The sequence below is a fragment of the Taurulus bubalis genome (genome assembly GCF_910589615.1).
Source record: "Taurulus bubalis genome assembly, chromosome: 6".
Classification (NCBI taxonomy): Eukaryota; Metazoa; Chordata; class Actinopteri; order Perciformes; family Cottidae; genus Taurulus; species Taurulus bubalis.
Window position 1 is genome coordinate 17930526 of NC_136594.1, and position 27248 is coordinate 17957773.

At 39.8% G+C, this 27248-nt stretch overlaps 1 protein-coding gene across 1 annotated transcript; it reads right to left on the reverse strand.

Moving 5' to 3' along the window:
* Nucleotides 1-856: 856 nt before the first annotated feature.
* Nucleotides 857-25763, reverse strand: armh3 (armadillo like helical domain containing 3). The gene is made up of 25 exons (XM_079220160.1): nt 25660-25763; nt 25504-25560; nt 25023-25169; nt 24726-24833; nt 24542-24634; nt 24347-24421; nt 24161-24247; nt 22792-22848; nt 22614-22657; nt 22064-22124; nt 21889-21935; nt 21068-21143; nt 20304-20397; nt 18469-18570; nt 18174-18232; nt 18025-18090; nt 17454-17523; nt 15179-15239; nt 15001-15089; nt 12937-13019; nt 12131-12257; nt 11766-11841; nt 9786-9864; nt 3041-3157; nt 857-1894 (listed from the first exon to the last, which is right to left on the reverse strand). The coding sequence occupies exons 1-25, from the start codon at nt 25759-25761 to the stop codon at nt 1802-1804; spliced, it is 2070 nt and encodes a 689-aa protein (XP_079076286.1). The 5' UTR covers nt 25762-25763; the 3' UTR covers nt 857-1801.
* Between the last annotated feature and the right edge of the window lie 1485 nt (nt 25764-27248).

Sequence of the window (27248 nt, forward strand, 5' to 3'; positions counted from 1 at the left end):
GTAATTGCTGGAACAAGGGAAACACACAACCCTAGTATGGACTTGTGTGTCCAGTGAGTATTTTGCAACTACATATAGAGTAGATCAATTTGATGATGAAATGTATCTGTACAATCTGATGTATTTCTCATGTTATCTCTCCCTTAAAGGTTGCTTTTTTTGTAGGCTGATGGAACAACCAGATTTTTGGTAGTAGCCATATAAAATGGCATTTTTGTCTTAAAGTATCATTGTGAGAGCTGTACTCAGAATTACAACGCGATGATAACCATGGAAGTTGTCTCACCGAGACAGGTGCAAAAACAGCTCACTGTGAGGGAGATGTCAATCAATCAGCACAGTCCTGAACACATCTGCAGGTGTTTCAGGAGATGTGGCGCAAACAAGGAGAGTGAATATTTTCACCATTATTTGAAAGAGGAAAGTGTAGAAATTGGGGGCAAAAAGATACAACAAAGGTCCCACAAAGTAATTTGTTTTTTTTTGCTGGCTGATTTCATAAATGTTCAACATTGGAAAACTAAAGAAATTATCCAAAACAAAAGCATTTGTTAACAAAGATCCTATTCATCGAATGAAAAGTCATAACGCATATACAAGAAATCAAGTATCCCACTGACGGACAATGTATCAGACTCAGGGAGGTCAGCAGTGGACTGTGTGTGTGTGTGTGTGTGTGTGTGTGTGTGTGTGTGTGTGTGTGTGTGTTTGTGTCAAGCTGACGAGGACAGTTGTTGCAGAGCTTTTAATCAAAGAATGTGAAAGAAAGTTAATTTTGATGTTACAATGTAGATATAAAAGCAAGTTTTTCTTGATGCCTAAATAGCCAAAAGAGGAAGCACGAGTTGAGTAATAGGAAACCAACCTTTATTTAAAAAAGAAACATAAATATACCTACAGGAGTTAGAGATGAGAGAAATAAGACCCTTCACAAGAAATTGCATAATTAAGATCTGCTTCCACTAAAAAAAAAAAAAATAATTTCAATTGTTCTGAATGAGGATTGATAAATTGATAGACAATGACTTGTGTGACGTGCAGTAGTGAATGTTAGTCATGGCTTTGTTCAAAAGAAAAAGGTTTGCAACAACAATAAGAAGGTTTTTTTTTGATAATTTCAGAGCATTCGCAACTTAACAACAGCTCAAAATGTTCTACCCCTTAGCAAACATGTAAATACAAAATACTTTTGCATGTTCTGAACATGTAGATAATTAAGTTAACATTCACACAACATTCAGCCGCAAAGAAAGATTAAGTGCCCAGATCAAAGAGGATTTACAGTAAGATCCACTCAAAAAGGCTAAGGGTCACCATTACAGGTGTTGTTAGGAAGCCTAAATCTTCTGAAATAATTACTGGAGATGAATCATGAATCAAGGGAGAAGAAGATACTTAAAACATCATCAGTGGCTGAAAAGTTGGATGAACATCTGGATTAAACATACTTGAATTAAATGAAATCCAAACGTTCATGAGTCAGTTAACAGTCCCGTCAATACTGCAGATTGCACACCAGGAGCCAGTGCAATACGGGCACTTCCTTAAGATATCACACAACAACCACAAAGGGAGCGAGTCCAGACAGTTTGACGGTCTTTCTTTGAGGTGCATCCAGTGTGTCGGTCCTCTGTTTCCATCGTTGAGTTCACAGGAGGACAAATCAAGACAATCGAGGACTGTCCTCGTTGGTGTGTGTATGTAATGTGTGTGTGAAAGTATGTGTTCATGTCCACATGTACGCAAATGTAGTGTGCATGTCCATCTGAAGGGAGCCGGAGGCTGGATGAGTGTGTGCATCTCAGGAGATGGTGGAAAACTCTTTGAGCAGGACGTCCTGACTCAGGGTGTTCAGAGAGACATTCTTCCTCACATTCAGACTGATGGAGCGCACCTGGAGGCAGAGACAGGCAGAGGGACATTTATTACCCGGTCAAAGAGATACCAGATCTGTTCAAAGTTGGACTTTGTCCATAACTTGTTGGTATTTAGCAGGCAGGGACGGCAGGTAAACGTCATAATGCTATTGAGATGCATTATGGGAAGTATAGGATAGAACCTCTTTAGAGGTTTACCAATTTCAGAGACAAGACGTCGGGCCATCTTAGCCTTTGCTGCTTTCATATGGATCGTTCTTACTTTGATGTTTGTCTCATAAATCTCACAAGACCCAGATAAATCCGTAGATTAGACCTTGACAAAGCATGCCATTTATTGCAACACTGCCATTGTTTCTTGCTGGTGGCCAGTGCATTTCACATTTTTTCCTGCTTATTTATACCTCACTTGTATTTGTCAAATACATCATATAATGTATTACTGCTAAAGTATCTACAAGAAAAGGTGAAAACCATATGCATCAATGATGATATTACAAGAGTGCAGGTGAAAACTTTACTTTAAAAAATATATATATATTTTTTTTTTTACTTAACATTTGACTCTGGTGGTGGTAATTTCAGTTAATCTTTGTTTAAAGAAAGCATTTTTTCAGCCGTCAATTTTGATCATTGCTGTTTACAGTAAATAATGTATTTTACAGTGTCAAGCTGCAGCAGGAAACAACCACTTTAAGGTGCATAGGCACATAAAATTTGGGTGAGAAATACGGCCTTGCGGTTGTTGTGGCTCCGCCAACCAGTCATGGTGCAGTTTAGTTCCGTGTCTGTTCAAGACGTCATCACTTCATCATTTTATCCTAGTAAGACATTTGTGTGAAATTGTCATAATTAGCATTGAATAGAGCCCAACATTTGTTTTGTGTGGTCACAGTGACCTTTGACCACCAATTTCAAATAATGTTAAGCTTTGAGTCCTACGTTCACAAGAATGGACCGGGCAGACGTACGTAAAGTATGGATGACGGACAACCAATAAACATGTTGCCGGTGTGGAGGCATAAAAAGTCCTTATCATTTGTACCCTCCTCTTCGATACAGAACATCCTCCATGCCTGGGATTCTGACTGTATATGCAGTGACACTGGAGGAGACTGCTCTGAACCTGCAAAACCCACAATGCATTGCTCTCCATCTCTTACCAGCTCCTTAAAGAAAGCCGCCTCTTTGGGCTGCTCCGAGTATCTCTCAAACTGGTCCAAACCATCCTGCAGTTTGAGCGTCAGTGTGTCGTAGTTGGACCGAACCACCTCCAACACCTAACAGGGTGACAGATGAGGGAAACAGTAATTGAACATGTTGCATAACTCTGTGGTTAACACATCGCACAGTGAACACTTAACCCGGACAGTCAAATATGAATTATCAATTAATAATCTTTATTCATGAAGGATCATGATCTGGTTTAATCTGGTTCCTCTCCACGTTATTTCTGGCCACTAACTGCTCCCTGTCAGAGTCAACTCATCAGGGATGCGATTTGTCATTTGGAAAAAAGAAAGCATCGCCTGCAACTTGATTGATTTTTTTTTAAAGCATTTTTTTGTATTTCTTACTTGTTTCTTTTGTTCCGTTTCTCCACAAAATTATTCGTCATTACCGAGAACTCAGTTTGTTTTATCTCATACTGGTTGTTTAATTGTTTTCTTTATGTCTAGATGAGCAGACTGTGTGTGTTTGTCTGTTTTCAGTGAGACATAGTTCAACTTTGAATAAACAATTAAGGCATTTTTGCTTTGGAAAGGATTCACTTCATCAAGTACAAATACAATCAAGCAAATACAGTACTGCAAGTGTGTGTACTATGGTTATTAAGCACACAGGATACACACATGCCTGAAGTAAAGAGTCCAGGTGAGATGAGAAGGTGAGCTGAAATCAGATGCAATTATGCAGAGATTTTCCACACTCCCGCCCCTATTCATCCGTGAAATAGCCCCCCAAGCAGACCTTTTCATTATTTTATTAATGACCCTGCAACACTCACAGCATGAAACATTCACAATGAGACGCATGAGCCGCATTTTGTTGCGTTCCCAGAGACGCTCGATAAGCACACACTCTTTTTATCCAGATAAACATAGACGTTAGCCTTTACGTTTTCAGCGTATGCACAAACGCACGCACACGCACGCACACGCACGCACATGCACACACACACACGCACACTATTCTCCTAGAGCTCTGGTCATACATCTACTGTACAGCTGAACCATCATTCTAAAATATGATCAACAAAGGAGAAAACAATTCTTTTATTTCTTCTAATAATTCTACAGCTCTGCTCTGGAAAAAAGGGCTGCTGTTTTTATTGTAACCTTTGATGGTACTCTGATGAAAGATTCATGCCTATATCTCTCTCTCTCTCTCTCTCTCTCCCTGCCTCCTTCTCCCCCACAGCTCTCCATCACCCTCCTCTCTCTGTGGAGATGGGTTTGAATGGCAGCTAATGTTTGTTTAAGGTTTTTTTCCTTCTTCACTAGCGGCGAATGGAAAGAAAGGATGAAAGGGGGAGGTGGAAAGGGGGAGAAGGGGCGAGCTAAGTGAAACCAGTTGGAACCTAAAAATTAAAAGTAAATGGAGAATTAAGAATAGTCAAGAGACAATGGAACCTTTTCCACATGCTCTTTTAACAAAGACAGGGATGATGAGCATTTGGTTCAGCGTTTTGCTGCACACACTCGACTCCGCTAAGCTACTTTTTGCATCACTAAGCAGATATATTTGTGGGCACGCAGTTGTCATCGTATTTATCTTGAAGCGCGGGTACAAAAGAAGCCTTGTGTGTGCTGAAGTGTGTCTCGACTCTAATATTGTATCGTGTGTGAGAGACAGACCGACAGGGAATGCAGCAGCTCGTTTAAATGCTGCGTGTTTCTCGAGGCCATCCATCTTCTAGTGTCACTGTGGGGAATGAAGACGCTGCAGGCGGATGGAGCGCAGGTGCCCACCGCGCGTGCGTGCGCGTGTCAAAAGAAATGCAAGGTTTCAATCTTCAATTAAAAATTAGGAAAGAAGGACAGCAGGCATAAAACTAAGATTTTCACACCTGCTGTGTAAGAGGATTTACATCATAGTTTACTTTAAACCTTCTGCGTCCATTTGCTGTGAGCATTATTTTGTTCAGCCTGAGGGAACATGTAACTTTTGTTCAATTGAAAGCTCTTGATGTGGTTCACTCAATTCTCAAAAGCGCTTCAATAGGAGTTTTTTTTAAATGTACTTTTTGAGCATTGTTCATTCTTAGATAGACGGCAGTGAGGAGATGACAGGAAAGCGAGCAGTCGGACACAAACTAACAGTTAATGATCTGCGCCTTACACCCGAGCCATCCAGTCTCCCAAAAGGACAGAATATATCATTTATAAATAATTAAGCAATAAGGTACGAGAGGCCGTACTGTATCGTCAATAATGTACAGTGCAAGGGTGTTTTTAGCAAACCCTTGAACTGTACATTATTGTAGATACAGTACTGCCTCGAGTACCTTATTGCTCACTGTTGCCTGCGACATTATTAATAGTAAGTAAATAGTAAGCTGCCTTTCCGCACAACATAGTTGTAGCCACCAAACGTTGTGTATCGTATTTCAGCGATAGAGAAAATAAAAAAAATAGTCCCCGTATGTGTGGCTGTTGCTATGCAACATACAAACAGCATTGGGAACATCATGTTTGTTAGCCTAGAACCCTAGCTAGATCTCGCACCATCTCATTCAGTCACATTGCTGTGGGATGAATGGCTGAGTGGCATTCATCCTCCACCCTGAAATTTGTTTTGTGTGGTCACAGTGATCTTTGACCACCAAATTCAAATAATTTCAGCCTCGAGTCCTACGTTCACAACAATGGACCGGGCAGACGTACGTAAAGTATGGATGGACTGACGGACAACCAATAAACATGTCGCCGGTGGGGAGGCATAAAAAGTAGAGTCCTTATCCTTTGTACCCTCCTCATCGATACCTTTTCCCGGTTTTACGCACTCGCTCCCCGCTAATGAGTCTGCTCCTCAGAGCGTTATCTGCTCTCCCCTCGCCCCCATTATTCACCGCTGCCATTCTCATCAAAAGTTATTCCCCCCAAAATATAAAAGTTTACACGAAACATGTTTGTTTGAAATGACAGCTAACGGTCGCGCAAAATCGACCTGTTGTTTTGAGTGCGCACTGATGTGGAACGCTCTGGTAAATGCAAACATGCGTAAAGGACATTATGGCTCAATACAGTACACCCCGTGACTCACTCTCAACCAATCAGAATGCTTGATTTCATCTACCCGTATTACAATGAATCTTTTGAAACAAATTATTTGTCCCCGTTCCAACCATCGATTATTTTAGTAGAAACATCAGGATGCATTATCCCAAACAAGAATATTGCTGTTAAGCCCTGAACAAGACCTTCATATAACAGACGTGCTGATCAAGGTTTTGGCCCCTCTTGAGTCACAATAAACTAAATATACAGTACAATGTGAACAGATTTAAAATAGGATATCTGACAGATAAATAGCTCAGCTTTTAAAATATGTAAATGTGTCTATCACAGCTGTTCACTGAGGTCCTTCTCTAATAAACTGCTCAACGGGAGTTTGTATAATCTTTGTGGAAAGGAGCGTCAGCGGGAAATGGTTGTATCAGATGGTTTGGACAGGATGAAGAAAGCCTCTCATTGAAGCACCTGTCAGTGTGGATATCTTCCTTTAATGTCCCGTTTATTTGTTTGTGCCGTTCTGTGGTTTAGTCACTCACAACCGACAGCGTGTTAGGAAACACAGCCTGCTTTAGCCAGCTGTCATAGATTTCTTGAGATAAGGGCGGAGCAATATGGCTCTTCAAATAAATATCAATGTGTTAAGTGTATCTTTCTATTATCACAGTACAACAACTGTGACCAAACAGCAGGTGGCAACAAACACAACTCCAAATAAAGGATCATGTTTCTCCGTAACTGGTGAATAGCTAGCAAATTATACCATAATATCTAAAAAAGTAATTGTTATGTTAAAAGTTATTTGCACTCCAGGCCAGTAGGAGGCCACAACATTGCAAAACTTATTAAATGCATTGGTCAAACCACATTTTAAATATAGGAACATAACCTTTGTATTAGCATAAAACTACTTGACAATGATCCACGAAGACAACTACTAATGCTGGAAAAAGCAGAAGACCAAATTAACAGAAATAAGAGTTACTTTATTTTAAGAGACAGTGTTAATATCACAAGTGGAAAATCATATAAACCACTGGCCGCTCATGGACAGCAAAGCTAACTCCTGCCTTCCCTCTTTGCTGTGAATAAATCTGGCAGATAAGAGCGCAAAGGTAATTGAGGAGTATAATGACCAAATCCATCATTTTGTTATCAGCTTGTAAAAAAAAAAAAAGTTCTCCTCCAGCTGTTTTCCTATCTTCGCCAATTTTACATAAACGATAAAGTCTTAAGTGGAACGCACAACGCTCATATCAGTGAAGTTCAGCCTCCTTACAGATTCACGTTTTCACTGATGAGAGAACAAGCGTTTCAGAGGCAGTCCAATTTCTTAATTATTCTATTCTCACTTCGCAAAAAGTGGGCTTCAGAATCTGCAGCATTTAATGGACTTGAATTAGTCTCATCGTAGATCTTTATGTGTGCATTTTAACCCCTTATTGCCTGAATATATTTAAATTATATGAAACTAAATATTATTTGGGTTTTTTGCTGTCATGCAGATGCAAAATTAAGTGGAGATTGTTAATTTCAATATAGCACATAGAATAGATAAACATTTAGGTATGATGCAAATTAGCGACATTAGGCATAATTGGGATGTAGATTATGTTATTGATGCTGCTATTGCTGAAACAGGGCTTTGAAATTGAAAAACAACATATGTTTCTGTACAATCACAGCTTAAATGTAAAACTGTAGAGATGTATGTGTAAACTAGAAAATTTCACAAGAAATTTTGAAAGTGTGGCTACTACTGCCGTAAGACGTCGGAATATATATACATTACCGGTAGGGAGATGTGTTATTGAGGTACATTTTTATATATATATATATATACCAACATTAGCTGTGAGGGCTTGATGGTGTAAATATGAATACGACAGCACTTTGCTGCAACATATCACGTGATTACATAACAACATATTGTGTACAATTGTCTATTTATTTTCTATTTAATACAATAATCCTCATTTTAGCTTTATGTTAAGATACACTTAAATCATGGGGCTTTTATGTTGAAAGGGAAGACAGAGAGCCAGACAGGTAGACATAAAAGCCCCCTGTCCCGCGTGTCACCGGTTGCCATGGTGGCAGCTTGATTGATTGGCTAATTGGTAGCAGCTGTCACACTGTCACAGAGCAGGAGACTGGACTGTGGATTTAATGAGAAAACAACCTTTCAAACTATTGTATTTGACAGACAACCATGGATCCCATCGCAAAAATAACGCAATCATAAGAAGCACAAGACTTCTGAGAACGTTTCCGTGTACTTAAATATTTGTAAGGATTTATAAATGAGAGCGTAAATTCAGTTTGTAAAGTGCTCACGTTTCCATCATGAGAGAAAATTGTGGTCCGATTTAACATGGAGGTTGATGGAGCAGTTGACCGGTCTTCATGTCGCTTTCAGGCTTGCTGACAAAACAGTATAAATTTGTTGGATTCCACGACGCATGTGTACCACCGGCACAATATTTCCAATGTTTTCATATATAAATTATGCCTCAAAAGTCAATATTGTGGAGTGAATGGCAAAATACAAATACAAAAAGGTTCGTTAGGACACAGCTACTCGTGCTCTAGCGATGACATCACAGCTCTAACCTGCCCCATACACACCCATTGTAAACTCTGAAATGGTTCCCACATTTTCCTAAACTTGAACAATAATTGCATGAAAATTGTGCAAGCTATCAAAAAATGCCCAATTGGGAAAATAAACTCCAGACTTTTGTCAACGTTTTAAACTTAAATCATTTCTCTACGATACATTATGGCGAGTCACTGTGGGCACAAAGATGAATGTTTTTTTGCTCTCTTCAGTCCGAAACCCCAGTCAAGTGAATGGGACAATTTCTCGCCGTTTTTCGCACTTTTCGGGAAAATGGCAGGTCGAATCTCTTAGAAAAGTCATAGCACACGATTCCCGATCAGGCCGCACGTTTTGATGTATTTTTTACACATGTGCTGGCAACGCTGTGGGAGGAGATACGCGCCAAAGTTTTTGTGAGACTATGATTATTAAGTCCGAGCAATACTATGAAGTGCGCTTTGCTGCAGGGGTCTATGACCCTGCAGGTGAAGCCACACTTAACTATGCATAAACAGGAATTAGTGGAATACATACGCCACCTCGGTGCATTTCGTGACAATCGTCAACAACGTGTCAAGTTGTGACGGTAATGTTTTTCTTTAAAAGTCCAGTAGAAGGTGAAAACTACTACTATGTTCAGGAGAAAGCTATGAAAGTTGTTGGCATTTTTTGATGTTTCCAGAAGCGACTGAAGCTAAAGTGTGTGTGTGTGTGTCACCATCTGTCGTGTACAGTGTAAAACACTTCATATGTGTTGTGACCAGAGTCCTCCCACAATGTGTTTTCAGCTCAGTGGTGTGTGGTTATAACAACTGCGCCTCATGTCAGAGTCATCCATCTCTGCCACATGGCTGTAACTACTTCTCGTGAATAGGCATTCTTTCAAAATAAAATGCAGTAAACCCCTTCTCAAATAAAGTACTGAGTGTTTTCCATTGTTTACTAAAAATATTTACGTTTGAGATGACAAGAGTGGAGTTACGCTCATATGGCCCCAAGATGTTGCCGTTTGTTTCTCTTTACATGCAACCTTTAGTCAGTGTGTAAAAATAAGAAGGGAGTTATGTTTACCTGTTCTTCGGACAGCTGGGAGATGTGGTTCACAGCAGCATACGACTCTATTTTGGGATTAAAATGGTTGACGATGGCCCTGAAAGACAAAAACACAAACAGTTCTGAGATGAAGCAGCGTGGACATTAGCATTAATGTGCAAGGATATGCATTACCAACACTGGATCCGAAAAACGCTGACGTGTGATTGTTACACATTTTGCTCCAAAACAGTGAGCATTAATCTTCTTTTGGGAAGACTTAAATCCAGATTTTGGCAGCGTTATCTCCATTTCAGCCACAAGAGCTTTAGTTGGCCATGTTGGGAGAAAAAGGCCTCAAGGTCGGCGTTCCTGTTCATCCCGACAGAATATATGAGCCCAATCACATCCTTATTTCATATTTGTCTAATAACCGTAACATACAAATCTGTAATGAGAATTAGAAAGTCTAAAATATTATTCTGTGCTGCATTAAGTTTTTCTTGAATTGAGACTAAGGGTTCGACCCCAAACCATGAGAAACAGCCACAGCCCAAAGTACACAAAGGTATGTGTGACGGGTTTTAAATGCGTTTGTGGCTTTCTAGAAAAGCCAAATGTATGATTACTTCTTGAACATAATAATATTCAATATATGAAGGTTTGTCATAGCAAAAAAAGATATTTGACCAGCAAAATTCTGAGTTGAAGACTGGCTGTTCAACACCAAAACTAACTTGTATTCATTCCTATTCAACGCCATCTCAATGCCTCCTTCATATTGTGTGAGCACACCAGCGAATTTCAAACGTAAATTCAGAGGCAATCTCTTCCAGCATTAGCATTCATTTCCATGAAATAAACTGCCTCATGGCTCAAATTTAAGTTGATGCAATAAGCACAGCTGTGGGATGAAATGGATTATCTTGTACTGGCTTAGGAGGACTTCCTATATCAAATACATTATAGTGACAGCAATGCAGAGAATTCTCTGCAGTGGCAATTCAGTTGTCATTTACGTGTGGGAAGCAAATGTATGGAGGATTGAAGTGATGGAAGTAAAATGGAATTGATCCCTTCATTTTTTGAGTTAATTTCAACAGTCTCAGTGGCTTCTTTATTCCCATCTTCTTCACTCATTAACTCTTTCAAATATTACTCTTTCAATCTTATTTCTCCCTGCGTTCGCTCCACCCCCCGCATTCAAGCTGAGAGCCTGCTCCATTAGGAGCCCAGTTGAGTGGGTGAATCCTTGGGGAGTATCCCGCTCATATACGACCGCCCTCAGGGGGCCTCCAAGCCAGGGTGACCTCATGGGATCAACTCCTCAGAGAAGAAAGGAAAGAGAGATTGCAGGGTAAAATGGTGGAGAAGAGTCCAAGGCGAGTATGTGTGTGGAGTGGAGCAGGGTTGAGGAGGAGGAGATAAAGGCTTAAAAAGTACTGAATAGAGAGGCCTGAGGGAGCAAGTGGATGGAAGGAAAAAGGAAAAGGCTGGGGATGGAAGACCTATATTACACATCCAAAGACTTAACTTCATTCCCTTTATTTTGACCTTTCTTCATTATATTTCTGTTTGAAAATTCCCTTAAATCCAATGTGACTCTTTTCTCCTTCTTAGGATACAGTATGCGAGCGTGTGTGTGTGTGTGTGTGTGTGTGTGCATTACATCACAGTGGCGGGCCATCAGGGCCTGCTAAGCCTTCTCTGCTGGCCTAAACAGAATCACAAAGTTTACATTTAAAACTATTATTTATTTATTTTAAAATTAAAATGTATAGCTATTTTATAATTTAATTGTTTTTCACAAATACACTACATGTATTATAATTATTTTTCCCTAGTAGCTTATTTTCCCATTGCACAGCTCCTTTGTTCCTCTGTTGCTCTGCCTTCAGCATGCTGGCTGGCAGCAGGCTGGAAGCAGGTCGCGCCACGATCAACTGGTTAACAGCAGGTGTAGGTACAAAATCCACGGCCCGCCACTGGTTACATGCGTATGTGTGTGCACTCTTTTACCGAACATTGACAAGGGCATGTGTGACTTTGCTGGCTGCCTCCTTCCACTGGCCCGTGTTCGTTGATACTCTCAGAACTGGAAGGCGGAGAATGACAGATAGAAACATACACAGCCACATTATAACACATATATTTCCATCTGACTGGTGAAGAGCAATAAAAGAACAGTTAGAACATTTAAATGTGCAACATTGGCAGGCTTTGATTTGATTTTTAACTGCTGAGTTATAAAAACACTAGAATCCACTGGTGAATACAACTAGTTGTTTATGATGGCTAGTATTATTTGAGATTATTTGAATAAATGCTTTTAAATTCAAATTAACAATAAGTCAGGTTCAACACTGCAGTTTCTACTAACATACCCATACAGTAGAGGTTGTCGAAGACCTGGTGCATTCGTACGATTTCATAGTACAGCTCGTCGTAGCTGTTGGAGGTGGGCAGGAACGTGTCACCGTACGTTATAAACATGTTGAACAGGTTCACTACCTGGTTCGGGAGACAAACACAGGTTGACTAATGCACTCACTCACAACAAAAGAAAAACAAACAAACCAAAAAAAATAAAAATGTTTTCTAAGGGGAAATTAAATATAGTATAGTATACTGCATTCATTTGTGCATACACAACCTGTTTGGCCTCAGAGAAACTAATAAAAACTGTTCAGACTCTTGTATGCAATTACACTCATACTGTCTACAGTCTACTGTACACAAATAAATTATTCCTTGTCGGCAGAATCGATAACGCTCGTACAAGAAGTCATCATGATGTGAGAACGGATCTTGGCGATCTGGAAGAACTCTCTCCCTATAAAACTAATCTGACTAATATCGCTCCTCCATCTCTGAGGAAGGGAGCTGGCATTTTTGTGGCCAGTTTATCTAGTGAATTTCAGTTGGCCTGTGCTGGAGCAGGTTAAAGGATTTGGATGTGTTGCTAAGGTGATTTTTCCAAACTTGCTTCGTGGACCTGAAAAGCCTGACCTGCGTCATTTTATCCTGAAAGTTATCCAGCTAACTCAGTAAGCCAGGTACGATGAATGGGTCCCTGGCTTCTCTCTTAATACAAGATCAGACACACATCTCTGTGAAACAAATTGCCATCGTGGACCAAGGTCCTGTCAACGTGTGAGTGTGTGTGTATGTGTGTGTGTGTGCCTCTCACCAGTAAGGCCAGGTGAAATATGTTGTGCTTGGCCAGCAGTGTTGTTTCATTTGACAGCAGGAACTTCAGCAGGTTGATGAGAGCTGTGCAGAGGCAGACATGCAGACATAAATGAAATAGTCTGCAGTATTGATAGTCGTCTACCAGCAGAGGGACATGGCAGCAGTCTGCTTTCCTCAGTGAGCTTCTTTATTAAAGTAGATAATGGAAACACAGGAGGGGGGAAACCTTTTAACACCAAATCAAGTCCTTTCCCAAGCTTTAAGAGGGACTCAATACCCATAAGAAGAACCAAAATCTGAGCTTTTAACAAGCTCCAAAACAAGCTGGCACAAGAACACAAGAAGATAAGGACATCTATGGCTTTAAATCAGCACATTTTTTCACTCCCGTCTTATTTCATGGTGTGCTATTATCACCGGCAGGAGAAGAGGGTCAGTGTCACTCAGGGAATTAAGATGATTATTGGTCCGATTAAAAGAATTTGTATTCTAATGATACACCGTGCGATGGGGCCATTACAAGCTCAAATATCCTGTTGTGTGTTGACCGGGATGAAAACGAGACCGCCAGGATGTATTGTGCTTTTTTTATAGAGACTCATTATCCAAACTCAATGATGCAATACATTTCCAAAACAACCGGCCCAATGACTTCAGAAGGAAATTGGCTTTGTTTCCAACTTCCAAAACACAATTTATGTCACTCATGAATCAGCAGAAAGAAACACAGCATCCCCTACTTTAATTCTCTGGTTTCACCTGAGAGGTACAGTTACAACTACCGTATAAAGTATATCTTGATGTATGGAGTACATGTGTGAGAATCAACATCAATCATTATAAAAACAATTAAACCATAAAAGTTGCTCAACAAAGTAGTAATAAATAAATAAAATGCTGCTATGACACAAACTCTAGAATAAGAACACTTGTTTCAAAAAATGTTCATCCCAATATCAAGAATAAGACTCTACAGCCATGCTATCAACGCTGTAACTTAAATAGAGTTTAATGGAGTTAATACAGTGCGAGTGTTCCCATAGACGATGTGACGTAATTCATAGTTGTAGCACTTCTAAAGCTTGGATCAGCATTAAACTCTCCTGGTTAATTCAGCACAACGATAAACAACTGCGTCAAAAAATATTTGGGTGTTTGATTTAAGTTGAAGGTACAAGGTGCACTGCGGCAAGAAACATTCAATCACCAAACTGAGGAAGTTAAAAAATTATGAAGTTTAATGAAAGGAAAAGTTGAAGCTTAAATAATTTCATTTTAGACTCATCGGAAAAGAAAATCTAAGTTGAAATTTCAAAAACTACGAGCCATGACAAACACCCATGTGACTGTTTCATTGTCCAGGAGATAATTAACGTGAATAGAGTTCATCCTGAATGTGACATGGATGTCTGTACCAAATTGCACCTGCTGGTGGCGCTATAGAAAAAGTCAGAGTGCCACGAAAGTTGAGGTGTATTTAATGAATGTATGAAAAGGAGAAATGCAGTGGAGGAAAGAAGACTACAGCCTATATCCAAAGTAGAGGACCCGAGTGTTGGATGGTTTATTTCTGTTTCACAATCAAACGGCAGTGAAACTTTAAGCAACGTTTTATTTATCTCCTTCCCTCTTTTTTCTCCTCATCGCTCCCTCCTCTCTGGTTCCTTTTTATCATCGTCAGGAGCTACGTCTTATAAATTGTTAATAAACTATGAGAAATAATGACAATTGTTCACCTCCCGTCCCAATAACAATACTCAACCACTTCCTTGTTTTGTGAATGAAGCGGGACACAAGTTGTAGTTGTCGCGGTGTCTTAAGTTTTAATAATCAGCAACGGTCAGCCATGCAAAGCTAAAGTTCCTGAACCTTCGGCAGCAGGAACATTTTAACCACCTGGTACTAACGAAAAGGAAGTACAATTTAGCCCATGATTCCTTTGGTTAAAATGCAGGTAAACTTCTTAAGTTCCTCAAAAGTGTCTTAAGCTGCAAATTCCTGGTAATTTAAGTGCCGGAACTACCGACCAAGTTATACTACAGAGAAAGTGAGGGGTCTTTACCTGACCAGAGCTCTCTCCAGGTGTAGTGTAACCGGATTCTGCACTTCTTCTGGTAGCACAGGAGTTTGTGGATGATCTGCACACAGCGCCTGCACAGGAAACACATACAACTGTGTTGACGGAGCCGGTTGGTGGACGAGGCCAGAAAAATGTTTATGTGATGTTTGTGTGTCCTCACAAGTATAGATCCATGGGGAAATCCTTCATCATATGAGTGACTATAAACTCCACCATCAGATCTAGACAGAAGGGCACAGACACAGGCAGACCTCAGTTTGGAAAAACAAACAAGAGTTTGGGCACAAGAGTAAAGTGATGTACTGATGTGAACGAGGGCATCAAAGGAGACCCACTTAATAAAATCAATATAAGTGTACCCTATATTTAGAATATTTTCACCGCTTTATCATACTGCTGGACAGCCCTTTACGACAGGGAACTGATGCTGATATTGATTTGACCTCATAAAACTAGGGCTGGGCAGTATGGCCAAAAATTCCGATCACGGTATTTGTAAGATTCTGGCGGTTTCACGGTATTTTTTTCCCAAATAAACACATTCATTTATTGACGCCGAAAAGGACCGCCACCGCCGTTATTCACCACTCGCTCGCAACTGGCCAGCAGCTGTTTTGATTGGTACATAGGGAGCTAACTGGGGGGATTTAGGACCCAGGGGAATCCCTTAATACTACGGGCGCATGTGCGCAGCCGTATAGTCATTCTTCAGCCGGCAGCAACATTTTATGTTTACAGTCACAGATACGTGAGCAGCGGTCTGAGCTACTTACGTCTCACGGATAGAAGTTGACTCAGGGTTTGCAAGATATGTCATCGCCAAAAGGCATGATGGGTAAAGCCCGCCCACTTTGCTGCACAGGAAAATACTTCTTCCTGCACAAGAAAAGTCTTCCTGTGTGGGCGGTGTCATTTACCCAGCATGCCTTTTGGCGATGTCATTTGCACACTAGGGCTGCAACAACAAATCGATAAAAATCGATTATCAAAAGTGTTGGCAACGAATTTCATTATCGATTCGTTGTGTCGCGCGATTATTACGCCGGGCAATAAGTCGCGGAGAAGAAAAAAAAAAAGAGCAGAGCATAGCAACTGGCCGGCCAGCGTTTCTGAGATTGGAGTGAGACACGAGAAAAGCTGAGGTTGTAATGTTCTCGAAAATAGAAGATCTTTGAGAAGTCGAGTCTTGGCCAATCAGCGTCTTCATGTTCCTCAAACTTGTTTTTAATGGAAGCTAGTCAGCTTGCTATCACGTTAGCTAACGTGTTTGGGTTGTGTATTGTCGTTAAAGTTACGTTATGTTCCGTTACAGTTCAGTCTTGCTTGTAAAAAAACGTAACGTGATGAAACATGCCGTCACCCCCCGGTCTGGTTCAGTTCACGCTGTCACTCGTTAACGTTAAACCGGCACACCGGCGGATCTGGCTGCAGGTTTTTTTTTTTTTTTTACTCAAAGTAGAATGAAGCAAATCACGTAGTTGGGCTTAGCCAACAACGTGACGTCGTGGTCATAAGAGGCCCAGAATGAAAGAGTTTAAGGAAGAGGACGCTCTATATGGAGCAGTACAGCTTCCCTCTGTCCCAGTATTTCATACATATTGATAAAGCAGGGTATGTAAATGCAGCCTCTGGAGGGATCAATTACAGTAAAAAGGGCTCACATTTGGCAGATGTAAAGCATACATGTGTATGTTTTTAGTGTTAGTCCATTTTGTTGTTTTAATTAACAGCTCAGGGATGTTCAAGGAGCAACCTGTTTGTGCACTTTCTGAAGATGTTTTGCACTGTCACTTCTGTTTTTGAATAAAGGGTTGGAAATTAACGCTTTTTTGATAAAAACATTTTTTTATCCGATTCATCGATTAATCGAAAAAAAATAATCAACCGATTATTAAAATAATCGTTAGTTGCAGCCCTATTGCACACCATAAGTCAAGTGAGTTAACATGAGACGTAAGTAGCTCGGTCCGCTGCTCTTTCAGCTTCAAGCTGTGAACATTAAATGTTGTTGCCTGCCGAACAGCAGCGACCGGTATGACGGTATATGAAAAATTCATACCGTACTGAAACCGGTATACCGCACAGCCCGACATAAAACCCTACTTCAAAATACCAAACGAATCCTTGAACCTCAAATATAATGTTATGAGCAATTATGTATACACTGGAAAAGAAATGGTACAATATGAATGCATCATTCCTCCTCTTTCAAATGAAAAGAATAACAAAGTCTGAAGTCCGTCACACAGCTGTAATTGTAAACTAGTGAATGTTCAACATCTGATTTGGAGCAGTTACCATATGAAATCACACCCAGAAAGAAGATCAGAAGTTACAGCTCACTAACGAGCCTCCAAAGGTATCAGAGACACTTAGCATCTATGGACCCACAGTTTGAGTCCATAGGAAACAACAGTTTTCAATGTTCCTCATACCCAGAACAGCACACACCAGCGGACGTGATGGGATGTTCTTGTCCACTGCTTTTTTTCTGTGCCTCATGGGCTGAAAACAAAGAAAAGTTAAACATACAGTAAGTAGGACAAAGAACAGGTTTACGTTTACGTGCACTTAAGTAACTGGATTACTTCAGTAAAATGATTTCTTAAACGCCATGGAGACGAGAAAGCTGGCTACCCTATTTTGGCAAGGGTTTTAGAGAAACCTCATTTCCCCAAGTAGTTTTCACTCGGAGAAAGGAGATTTCTCAGCCATAACCAGCACGTAACCTGCTTTTTACAAGTACATCTGTGCATGTCAGATATGGAAAGTAACAGCTGGGAAATAGTGGATGAAAAGAGAGATTACTGCATGTAGCGCTGCATTCTGATATTTAAAATAACTCCGTTCAAAGTCTGATTGAATCTAAGTATCCTCTCAAAAGTTCCAATAAGTTAGTATCCACCACTAAATATTGACTTCCTGTTTGTCTGCTACAATTATAACTTTTGAATTTGTTCTGTCATTGCTGTGCTCACTGTCACTGACTCACAAACAGAAACTCACCATTCTGTGGAGATTGACTCTGAAGTTCATATTGTCATCATGAAGAAAGGCATCAGCGTACTGGTCCTATCACACAGACACACAGGTGAAGTCAGAACAAAGACGAGCTCTGGAGTGAGCAAATGTTGCAGCAGTGGGGATGCTCCTACCTCGGCTATGCAGGTGAGGATGATTAGGCACAGTCTGGCACTGTTGAGTCGATGCTCATCTGCAAACACAGAAATATGAGACTCTTAACGGGTAAAAAGGAAACCGTTTTTTTTTACTCTGGTGCTTTGAGAGTGACTAAAACAAATGAATGGTGGTGGACAGAACAGCATTAATTTGTCACTGCTGTCTAGGTCAACTATGTGACGTTGGGAGAGAAGTGTAGAAGAAAAAAGTGGAAAAGGGAAGAGTTATAGGAAGGTAGAGAGACAACGAGGAGGCCATGGTGGTGTTTACCTTTAGTATCCTGCATTACAATGGAGGCGTACTTGAGGAAGGTGATGAGAAGGTTGCTCGTCTGCAGGTTGGGATCCAGAGGTAGTTCTGGATTGTTCATCACTACACAGCAGATATATACAAATAAAGCATGTTCACTGCAGATAAAATACAAACCAATATTTTGCTCATACATAAATATGAACTAAACAGAAAGAAAGACTATAATATAATTATGATAAAACAAACTTTAAAGTTCCAAAATTGTGCAGTCAATTATCCCATAAATAATGACATCCCAGTTAAAACGAGTTGCCGTCCTTGTTTGGGCGACCACGAGTGCTCTTTCAGGCAAATAACATTATAAAAAGAGACGTCTTTGTCTCATTATTGAAGCTACTGTAGCTTACTGTGTGGTGTAGAAAAGCATATTTATCCATCTAAAAATCTCTGCTCTTTGTAACTCATTTGTTTCATGGATAAATAATAAGCGGGTCATTTTCTATCTCCCCTCTACCACGCAAACCCTCATTCGTTTCCTCATATCACAGCAGGGCAAAAGAAAGATTTCACACGATCACAAAAACACTTCATCACATGGGAATGTACTGTGGAAGGACACAGGGTATTCCTGACATGTGATTGCAGGCACGTGTTGAGTCTGGTCAGAGGAGAGTGACTCTAAGTGCTGAAGGTCCCATGACATGACATTATGCATGCAGCATGTGAAACATTCATCTGTATTTAAAGCTGGAGGTTAATATTTCATACAGAAAATGGCTCTTAGGTCTGAAGCAATAGAGGGAGCTCTAGAGATAGAAACATGCACCTTTTAGCCATTACGGCATGTGTGCATGCTAAATGACCTGCTTTTGAATGTGCTAGCAATAACATTCACCTGCCATGAAACCCGAAGTGACAGCCAAGCACTCAAGTCGAAAGAGATAATACCAAGTGTGTGTGTGGTGGTGTAATAGTCTGATTATTAAGATGTAATAAACCAACATTAGGAGTGCCATTTACTGTGTATGAGCACCTCTCTTCAGATAAAATCTATTGAATATTTGAAAAGGCTGCCGGTGTGGGTGCATGTGTTTGTCCATGCCGATGGGAGGGAGAGTCGCCATGTTTGGAGAGAGAGTTTTTAAAAATATATGTAAAAATACTGTTAAGATTACATTGAAGCAAAAAGGCCCCAAGACATGTGATCCCAAAAGCTTTAGAAATCCTTCACTTTTGACGGGATTCATATTTTAGTTTAGTCCAATTCTGTTTCAAGGTGAGGCTGTGGTATAAAACACATGTAAACACCAGAACTGCCAAGACAAAGTGAAAGGCTCCCTCCACTCCACTGGAAGTGCTGCTGTCCTTTCAGGTGGAAAACACTATAGCTGAATATTGAAGCCAGTATTTGAGGCTATAAAGATGCAGTTTCTGTAACGACCACAAGACTGTGCCTCTATGGAAAAGACTTCTGAAGAAATGTAAGGTTTCACAAATAATTACATGTTTTGATCCTTGCTTCCCCTTTGGACAATTTGGATCAAAGTGTTTAGGTAACAGGAAGTGTGATTGAGTTCATACGGTTCAACTCTACACTTTACCATAAAGACATTATTTTTACAACATTGTCAAAAACCCATCCTTCTCCTCTGACAGGTGAAACAGGCAATCTGTAATTGCATGTGTCACTGCTTTCTAGCTCTATCTCAGCTCCTCCATGCTGCAGAAAAATGGAGGCAGAAATAGAGTATTAAGTAGACCATAATGCAGACGGGAGACCAACGGCATCACAGACACGCCATCCATGTTTTCTGCAGTTGATGTCTCCCCAAAGAAAAATGTGTTCGACGTACTGTCTAAGGAGGGCGGCGTTGTCCCAAGTGGTGCTGTAGGTGTGGTTGGAGTAGGGGTGGTAGGTGTGGTTGGGATGTCCATCTCAGGGTGGCTCTGTTAAAAAGACCAAAAACACAATTGTGAAATGTCATTGACAGTGAAAAGCTGTCCCGTCTGTCCCATAATGTTGAGAAAAATGCAACAATAAAGGCTGAGCAAGAGATACAAACTAGAACTGAGAGGAGGGAACAGGATGCAATTACTTCTGGTTGTACAAAACATTTCAACAAAATGGTATATTAATCTGCGCTAATTTATGAGATTTGGACATAATTACAGCATTGTAAAAAGCAGGACAGTGGCTTAATGTCTTCAGAACGGAAGTTTCATTGCTGCTGTCCGAACTGAATTTGAATGGCTCAAACACTGAATACGACTGTCCCCACAAGGAAAAATAAAGTCAACTGAATGATGGTAGAGAAGTGATTTTCACATCTTGTGCACCTTTAAAGAAATATGTACTAATAGTAGCACAACATTACTGTATTCCAACTCTCCTGCTGACGTATAAGATTGTGTACGTCATTAGTAGATCAGAAGATGAGAAGACAAAGACACATTTTTCAAAGCAACAGTAACAGACAAGAAATAATTAGAATTTAAGGGACAGAAAAAGCTTTGAGAAATGTATTGGATACAAACAATAATATTTGCCAAAGATTACAATGTTCCTGAGTTGTCAAAAAAATGACAATTTTTCAAAGGCTTCTTATTGTAATCTTACCTGTGCTAATACAGTGATGAAGTTGCGGTTAAGGTGCACAGCCTCATAGAGGGCCAGCAGAATCGCCTCATTGGTCCTTGAGGAGGAAGGGAAGTGTGAGGTCAGCTCAATCAATCAAGAAGTCAAATCTACACATTTTAACATAACTGAGCAGGAAAAAAGCTTCAGGCGTTGATCCATTGAAGCACAAGACACAAGTTGAGGGGCAGTTCACTTCTTGCATCAGCAGCTTACCTTTTTCATTTTCTGTATCATTAGGTACTGCACAACGTGTGCTACTAATAGATCATTTTCTACATTTCTATATATTATATTTTAGTTGATAAATGAGGTGACATTAAAAGATGTAAAACAGTAAATGTTGTTTACTGGTATAAGTAATTAACTGCATTCTTAAAAATTGTCTCGCAATTTTAAGACCAGGGCAACAATCAACCAGCAACTCTCGAGTGGCAATGTTAGCAACACAGAGTCTGTCTAAATTGTGTGTCACAGTCTAAACAGTCAAACTTATTTTCTCTTTGTGACATGATCATAATCAACTTGTTGCACCAAATAAATGATGAAGTTGTGCCTTCAGCCAATCAAATTTGAGGCTGTGCTGGAGCAGTTGCAAAAACAAGATTCACATTCAAGTTTAATAAGTTATATTGTCCAATGTTCATTTAACATGTGATTTCCAACTGGAGTCTTTTACAATAATAAAACAGAGGACAAGTCCAAAGACACTGCAGAAGTAATGGATTCTCTAATTGAAGATGTCGCAAACAATGCATTTAAGTTTGACTGATTGGTAAGAACATAAATCACGTTGTACTCACTGTACAGAGAGTTTCTCATCAGCGTCGGCTATAAACATGCTGCCCACCTGTGGACATAAGCAGGATCAAGGAAAAAAAAGCTACAGAGGAAACTCTTTGAATACCATACATCCTAATACCAATCATGTTAAATATATATCTACTGTTACAATATGAAGAAAGAATAAAGTCCTACCATACTAGTGAGGGTGGAGAAGAACCCACCCTGGTTCTCCTCCTCTTTGTCTTTGTACTGCCTTTATGGGGAAAAGACAGACAAAGACAAAAAGTAAGAATAAATAATAAAGTGGCGAGAATGACAAATTAAAGACAGGTAGAAACACAGCAGCATAGCAGGGATGTATGTTTACACTCAAACATTCACCCAACATCTCCTACTCCCCACAACCCATTATCTAAGGGACAGGCGCTTTATAAACAGAAGCAATGAACTGAATGGAGCCGTCATTCATCCCTTGGATGTGTCCGTCTACGCACGCAGGCCGACAGGACCTGCTTCACAAACTGTATTTTAATTTCCAAACCTTGCCTCATCCAAAAAACATTACCGACTGCCAAAGAAAACTGTCAGATATAAATAACTATAAGTATAAAAGGAGCCTGTTTTTTCAGAATAGAAATAGAACATTTGTGGGAGACATCAAACCAAAGTGATGACACCAGCGGCCTCAGCACACTGAGGACTGCATCATTAAAAACATGTTTTTGACACTTTTAGATCTCACCTGTTATACTCTGTCAGAGCTTGGTGGACAACCATACCCATTCCCTGGGAAAGAAAACATCCAGTGTTTCAGTCAAACCTTTGATAATCTGCTTCATGTGAAGGCCAACGTCTCCACCACACTGGCTATTTATTATTCTGCAGTTCAAAATAAATACAGTAAGTGACAACATACTTACATCTAGTGTTGGCTCATCGTCCACAATGGAGAGCTTCACAATGTAGGGATTCACTGACTAACAAACGACAAAATCTGTTTCATTAGAGGCCAATAAATATTTGACAATTTTTTTTTACATTAATACTTTATTGACCATTAAAGGAAATTCTCTTTTAATTTTGTCTCCTGACTCAAGGGGCTCTTCTACAGACTTACATACTCCAGTTTGGAGCTCAGTTTTTCTTGATAACAGCCTGTGTGTGATTCTGCATTATAAAACGCCATCTCCATTAGTAGGATTTTTAGCAGTATTTTTTAATCATGCAGCCATTACCAAAAATTAGCATTGGCTGAATTGGACAAACTATTTAATTAAATGATTTGTTTATGTCTGATTACATGTGTGTGTACTATGTCATGCGTTAGCAGACCCGCACCGCATAGCGGAGGGAGCCAAAAACAATTATGTCTGCTGTTTGGAGGTATTTCACGCTTTGCACTAGTTTGTGACTTAATTATGATTTCATGTTTACCTTTTGTTCTCATTTTAGGCAGTTGGATTGTTTTGTACTCAAATTACTGTCAAATAAATGTTGACCAATTTGTTACTGCATTTAAAAAGATGTAATTGTAGTTTTTTTTAAATAGGCTGCGGTTTGATTTTTTACTTTAACAATAAATAACAAGTCAGTAAATGTACATCTATGTATCTGTAAAACAAAATTTAACAAATAAAGTTGGATGATCACTTGGCATCTTAAACACTGGTATCTGATCGGTACTCAGTAGCAGCCGATATCCAAAGCCACGGTATTGGTTACGGTATTGGCAGTGAAAAAGTCAGATCGGTCCATCCCTTACTAGAATTAATTTTAGCCATATCATAGCATGAGCAGCTGCCCACTTTGCTTACACATGAGGCATCCAAAACCTCACTCCTCATCCTTTCATCCCCTCCCACTCTGATCCTTCCAGGAAATAACTGAAGAGGGGAGAAGGAAGCCATTTCACAGAGCATTGTTGCTTAACCGTCATAAAAATGTAGGACAAGTGTCTCTGTAATACCGGATATGTCTGAGGTCAAGGTCAGGTTTTATGTTCATCTGGTGCCTTATTCATGTATAATCTGTTTCCCCCTCAGACTACACTGGACATACTCATCATATGAAAACAGGCCAATTAGTCATTTATTTTACTATTAGATAATGTATTAGTATTAACATTTTCTATATTAAGATATTTCTTATTCTGCCTGTTTATTACATGTTATCTCATTTCTAATGACTCCAATGCTACATGCACAATGCACAAGTGAAACGTATGTGACATATTACCCCTCAATAATAAGTATTTGAGAAGTAAAGTTCCATGTGAGTATATGTACACACCTCATATTTCCTGTAGTTGACCAGCAGAGCCAGTAGGACCGTAGCATCATACCCATGCTGCCCTCTGCTGGAAACATCTGAAAGAATCTGAGGAGGGGAGAGACGGAGAACAGAGATGACCAAATTCAGAAGAAGACATTTCTAAAATAAATAGAAATTCGCAAATTACAGTAGATATGGTCTTACCTGTAGAATGGCTTCAAAGATGCTGTTGATCATCACATATTCCAGTATGGTGTTCTGACTAATGTTGTCCGTTACCTGTTTACACATGTTCACATATTTTTGATGTTTAGTGTGTTTTTAAAACAGCACAACAAGCATTCCCCAAAGCCAATCCCATTATAATTAATCTTGCTGTTTTGGTATGTTCTGTCTCACCGTCACCAGACACAGCAGCAGTTTGAGACAAAGGCTCTTCAGACTCTCTGAGCCATCTCCACAAAGAAGGCTGTCCAGTCTCTCCATCAAGTCCTTCACAGGATACAAACAAGACATAAAGTGAATGAACACCAATCATTACTTTCACTCCTTTCTTTCACCTCTCAATGTTTTTTCCACACACCTTCATTCTTTGCTCCGCCTTGTCAAAGCCCATGAGCATGTTGATGATGTCAAAGCCAGATGCAGACTTGTTCTTCTGGTGAACCCCCCGGAAAAGTGCACAGAGTGTCTAGGGAGAGACGCAGATGTTAATATTGTGATATTCACATTAACACAACAATGCATCTGTTTGGTGCTACAGGGGAGACACAAAACTAAATCCAAGTACCCGATAAGATAAGATAATTTTTATATAACCGACGCAATTGTCACATGTGCAATGTAACCTGTCGATGAAAAATCTGGGAGCTTTAGTTACCTGCAGGGCATTGACCACTTTGATCTGGTGCTCCTCCCCCAGAGCCTGAACACAGTGATGGAACAGAGAGTTGATGTTGTCCTGGATCCGCTGAACTTCCTCCCCATCCACACTCTCCAACTTGGACTCTAAGTACTCTAGGTTCACCTAAAACATGTTGGAAGGACAGACATACAAAAAGATTGAGTGAGGAAAAGATAGTTTGTGTTAGTGGACATGTACAAGTGTGGAGGGTGATTAGGAAGTTATTAGGGAGTGCCCTCCTATAATTGTATTAACAGCTTTTTGCACATACTATATTACATCTGATCATCCTTTACCCTTTATCATTCCAATGTATTGGAAGTATACACATGTTGGCCGATGTTATTTTGAAGACTGCATGACTGATACTATCTATATGTCTCAGTTCGATGTACTGATACCATTTCTGACTATTTGCATTTCTACTCAACAAGATTATTTTTTATTTTCTCTTTACCTTCATAAGAAACAGCTCATCCCAGAAGCGAGGGTTGTTTTTTGCTGGGTCTTCTTTCTAAAAAAGAAAAAGAAACAGACAAGACTTTTTTAAGACTTGCGCACAGTTGTATTTATTTACTTTCCATCACTGGCGTTCTGCTATTGTGATACTCACCGCAAAAATCTCATCATACATCAGCACCACCTTCTCTTTCAAGGGTTTCTTAGAGGATGACGTCCTCCTCAGCAGCCCCGCCTTCTTCTCCACCTGAGACATGACTAAGTCTGAGGAAAAATATGCAGTGAGCTCGATGAGGAAGTGAGTCAATGATGTAAAAAGATAATGGTGTAAATCGTTCTTTTCTATGAATTTATCATATGTATGTTACACTAAATACATCTAATGAAAAGAACAAAACCAACAATTAAATTGTAGTCTCTTTCTCAGTGCTCTCTGACTTCTCTAGTCTGTCTGTGGTTTAAAGCCTGACGCCCAATCTTTCCTAAAACCTGTCACAGTTATATAGTTTCATATTTAAACAGAATAATGTACTAAAAAAAGCTGGGTACTTTAGTAGCAAATGCTACTCAAACTGTGTGTTTAACTTGCACTATTTTCAACAATGTGGTTCAATGTGTTTTTAACAGACGATTAAGGCAATACTTGCTCGTGGGATCAATTAATGAATGCGTGCTTAGTTATGACCACTAAACCAGACTGCTGCGTGCTGGAACGTAACAGACAACAGTCATGGCTTTACTTCAAAACCTGATGACAGATCACCAGAGGCAGAACTAGCCAATGTTAGTGGCTGTTGTACCATCTTACATGAGCCTTGTGGTTGGAAACCGTTAGTGTGACGTTAACTATACATCAGTCAGAGAGACGTCCCAGTAACTAAGTTAACATTATCTCATAACGACCTTAAACGTTTGGGTTCGGTCAGCAAAAGTGACATGTGACAAGTAAAGTCTAAATCATTCAAGTAGTGAACACATTTTAGATTAAGGCGTTTTAAATGAGCCAATAAATGTAATCTGAGATGCTCTATAATGATATAACGCTATATCTCTATATGATCATGATACAACGTTAGCTCGGTTTGCTGACCTGAGTTGGGATAGGTTGCTAGCTCGTTAGCTAAGACTAGCTAACTGACCCATCGTTCGCTAACTGGGTCATTAACGACTAACAGCGACGTGATTTCGTTAACGAGCAGGTTGTGTTGTCCAGTCGACACCGAGTTAATTAATAGTGAGGAGATGTATGTAGACCTACTAATATGTTCAGATGTAACAGCTAAAGCTAACGCTAGCTCTAGCTAGCTAAATTAATACCTGACAGATTGTTACATTGATTCAGCTACTTAATGTCAGGGTGCGACTATTCACGACATTGAAGTGTTACATTATTTAGGTACAGCTTAGTCAGTGCTGCGGTTTGTCCTTACCTCAGTTAAAGTATTACAATTAAAAAGCTAAGCTAGTTCATGAATCCTTGTGACAACACTAGCCTCTGCTAGCATACTACTATCATTAGCCTCCTTCTGGTCTTCAGGGTCTTAGTGCCCCACAGATATACACACAGGTTGATTCACTATTTAATACAGGAAGGAAACATAATTTAATAAGCTTAATAAGTGGGCAACAATGATATTCCCGGATTCTGTAATGTCATCATTCAGCCAACACACGCATAAGCTAGTAAATTAATAAATTAATACAAATGTTTAGGAACGATAACTACTCAACCTTTGAGAGGAA

What these genes read in the sequence shown, in the direction of transcription:
- armh3 (XM_079220160.1), bottom strand. Translation starts at nt 25,761, where the DNA reads ATGTCTCAGGTGGAGAAGAAGGCGGGGCTGCTGAGGAGGACGTCATCC. An exon ending in GATGAGAAACTCTCTGTACA is followed by an intron (nt 21,144 to 21,888) that starts GTGAGTACAACG and finishes TTCCTCCTCAAG; the next exon opens with GACCAATGAGGCGATTCTGC. An exon ending in CGGCTTTCTTTAAGGAGCTG is followed by an intron (nt 1,895 to 3,040) that starts GTAAGAGATGGA and finishes CTCTGCCTCCAG; the next exon opens with GTGCGCTCCATCAGTCTGAA.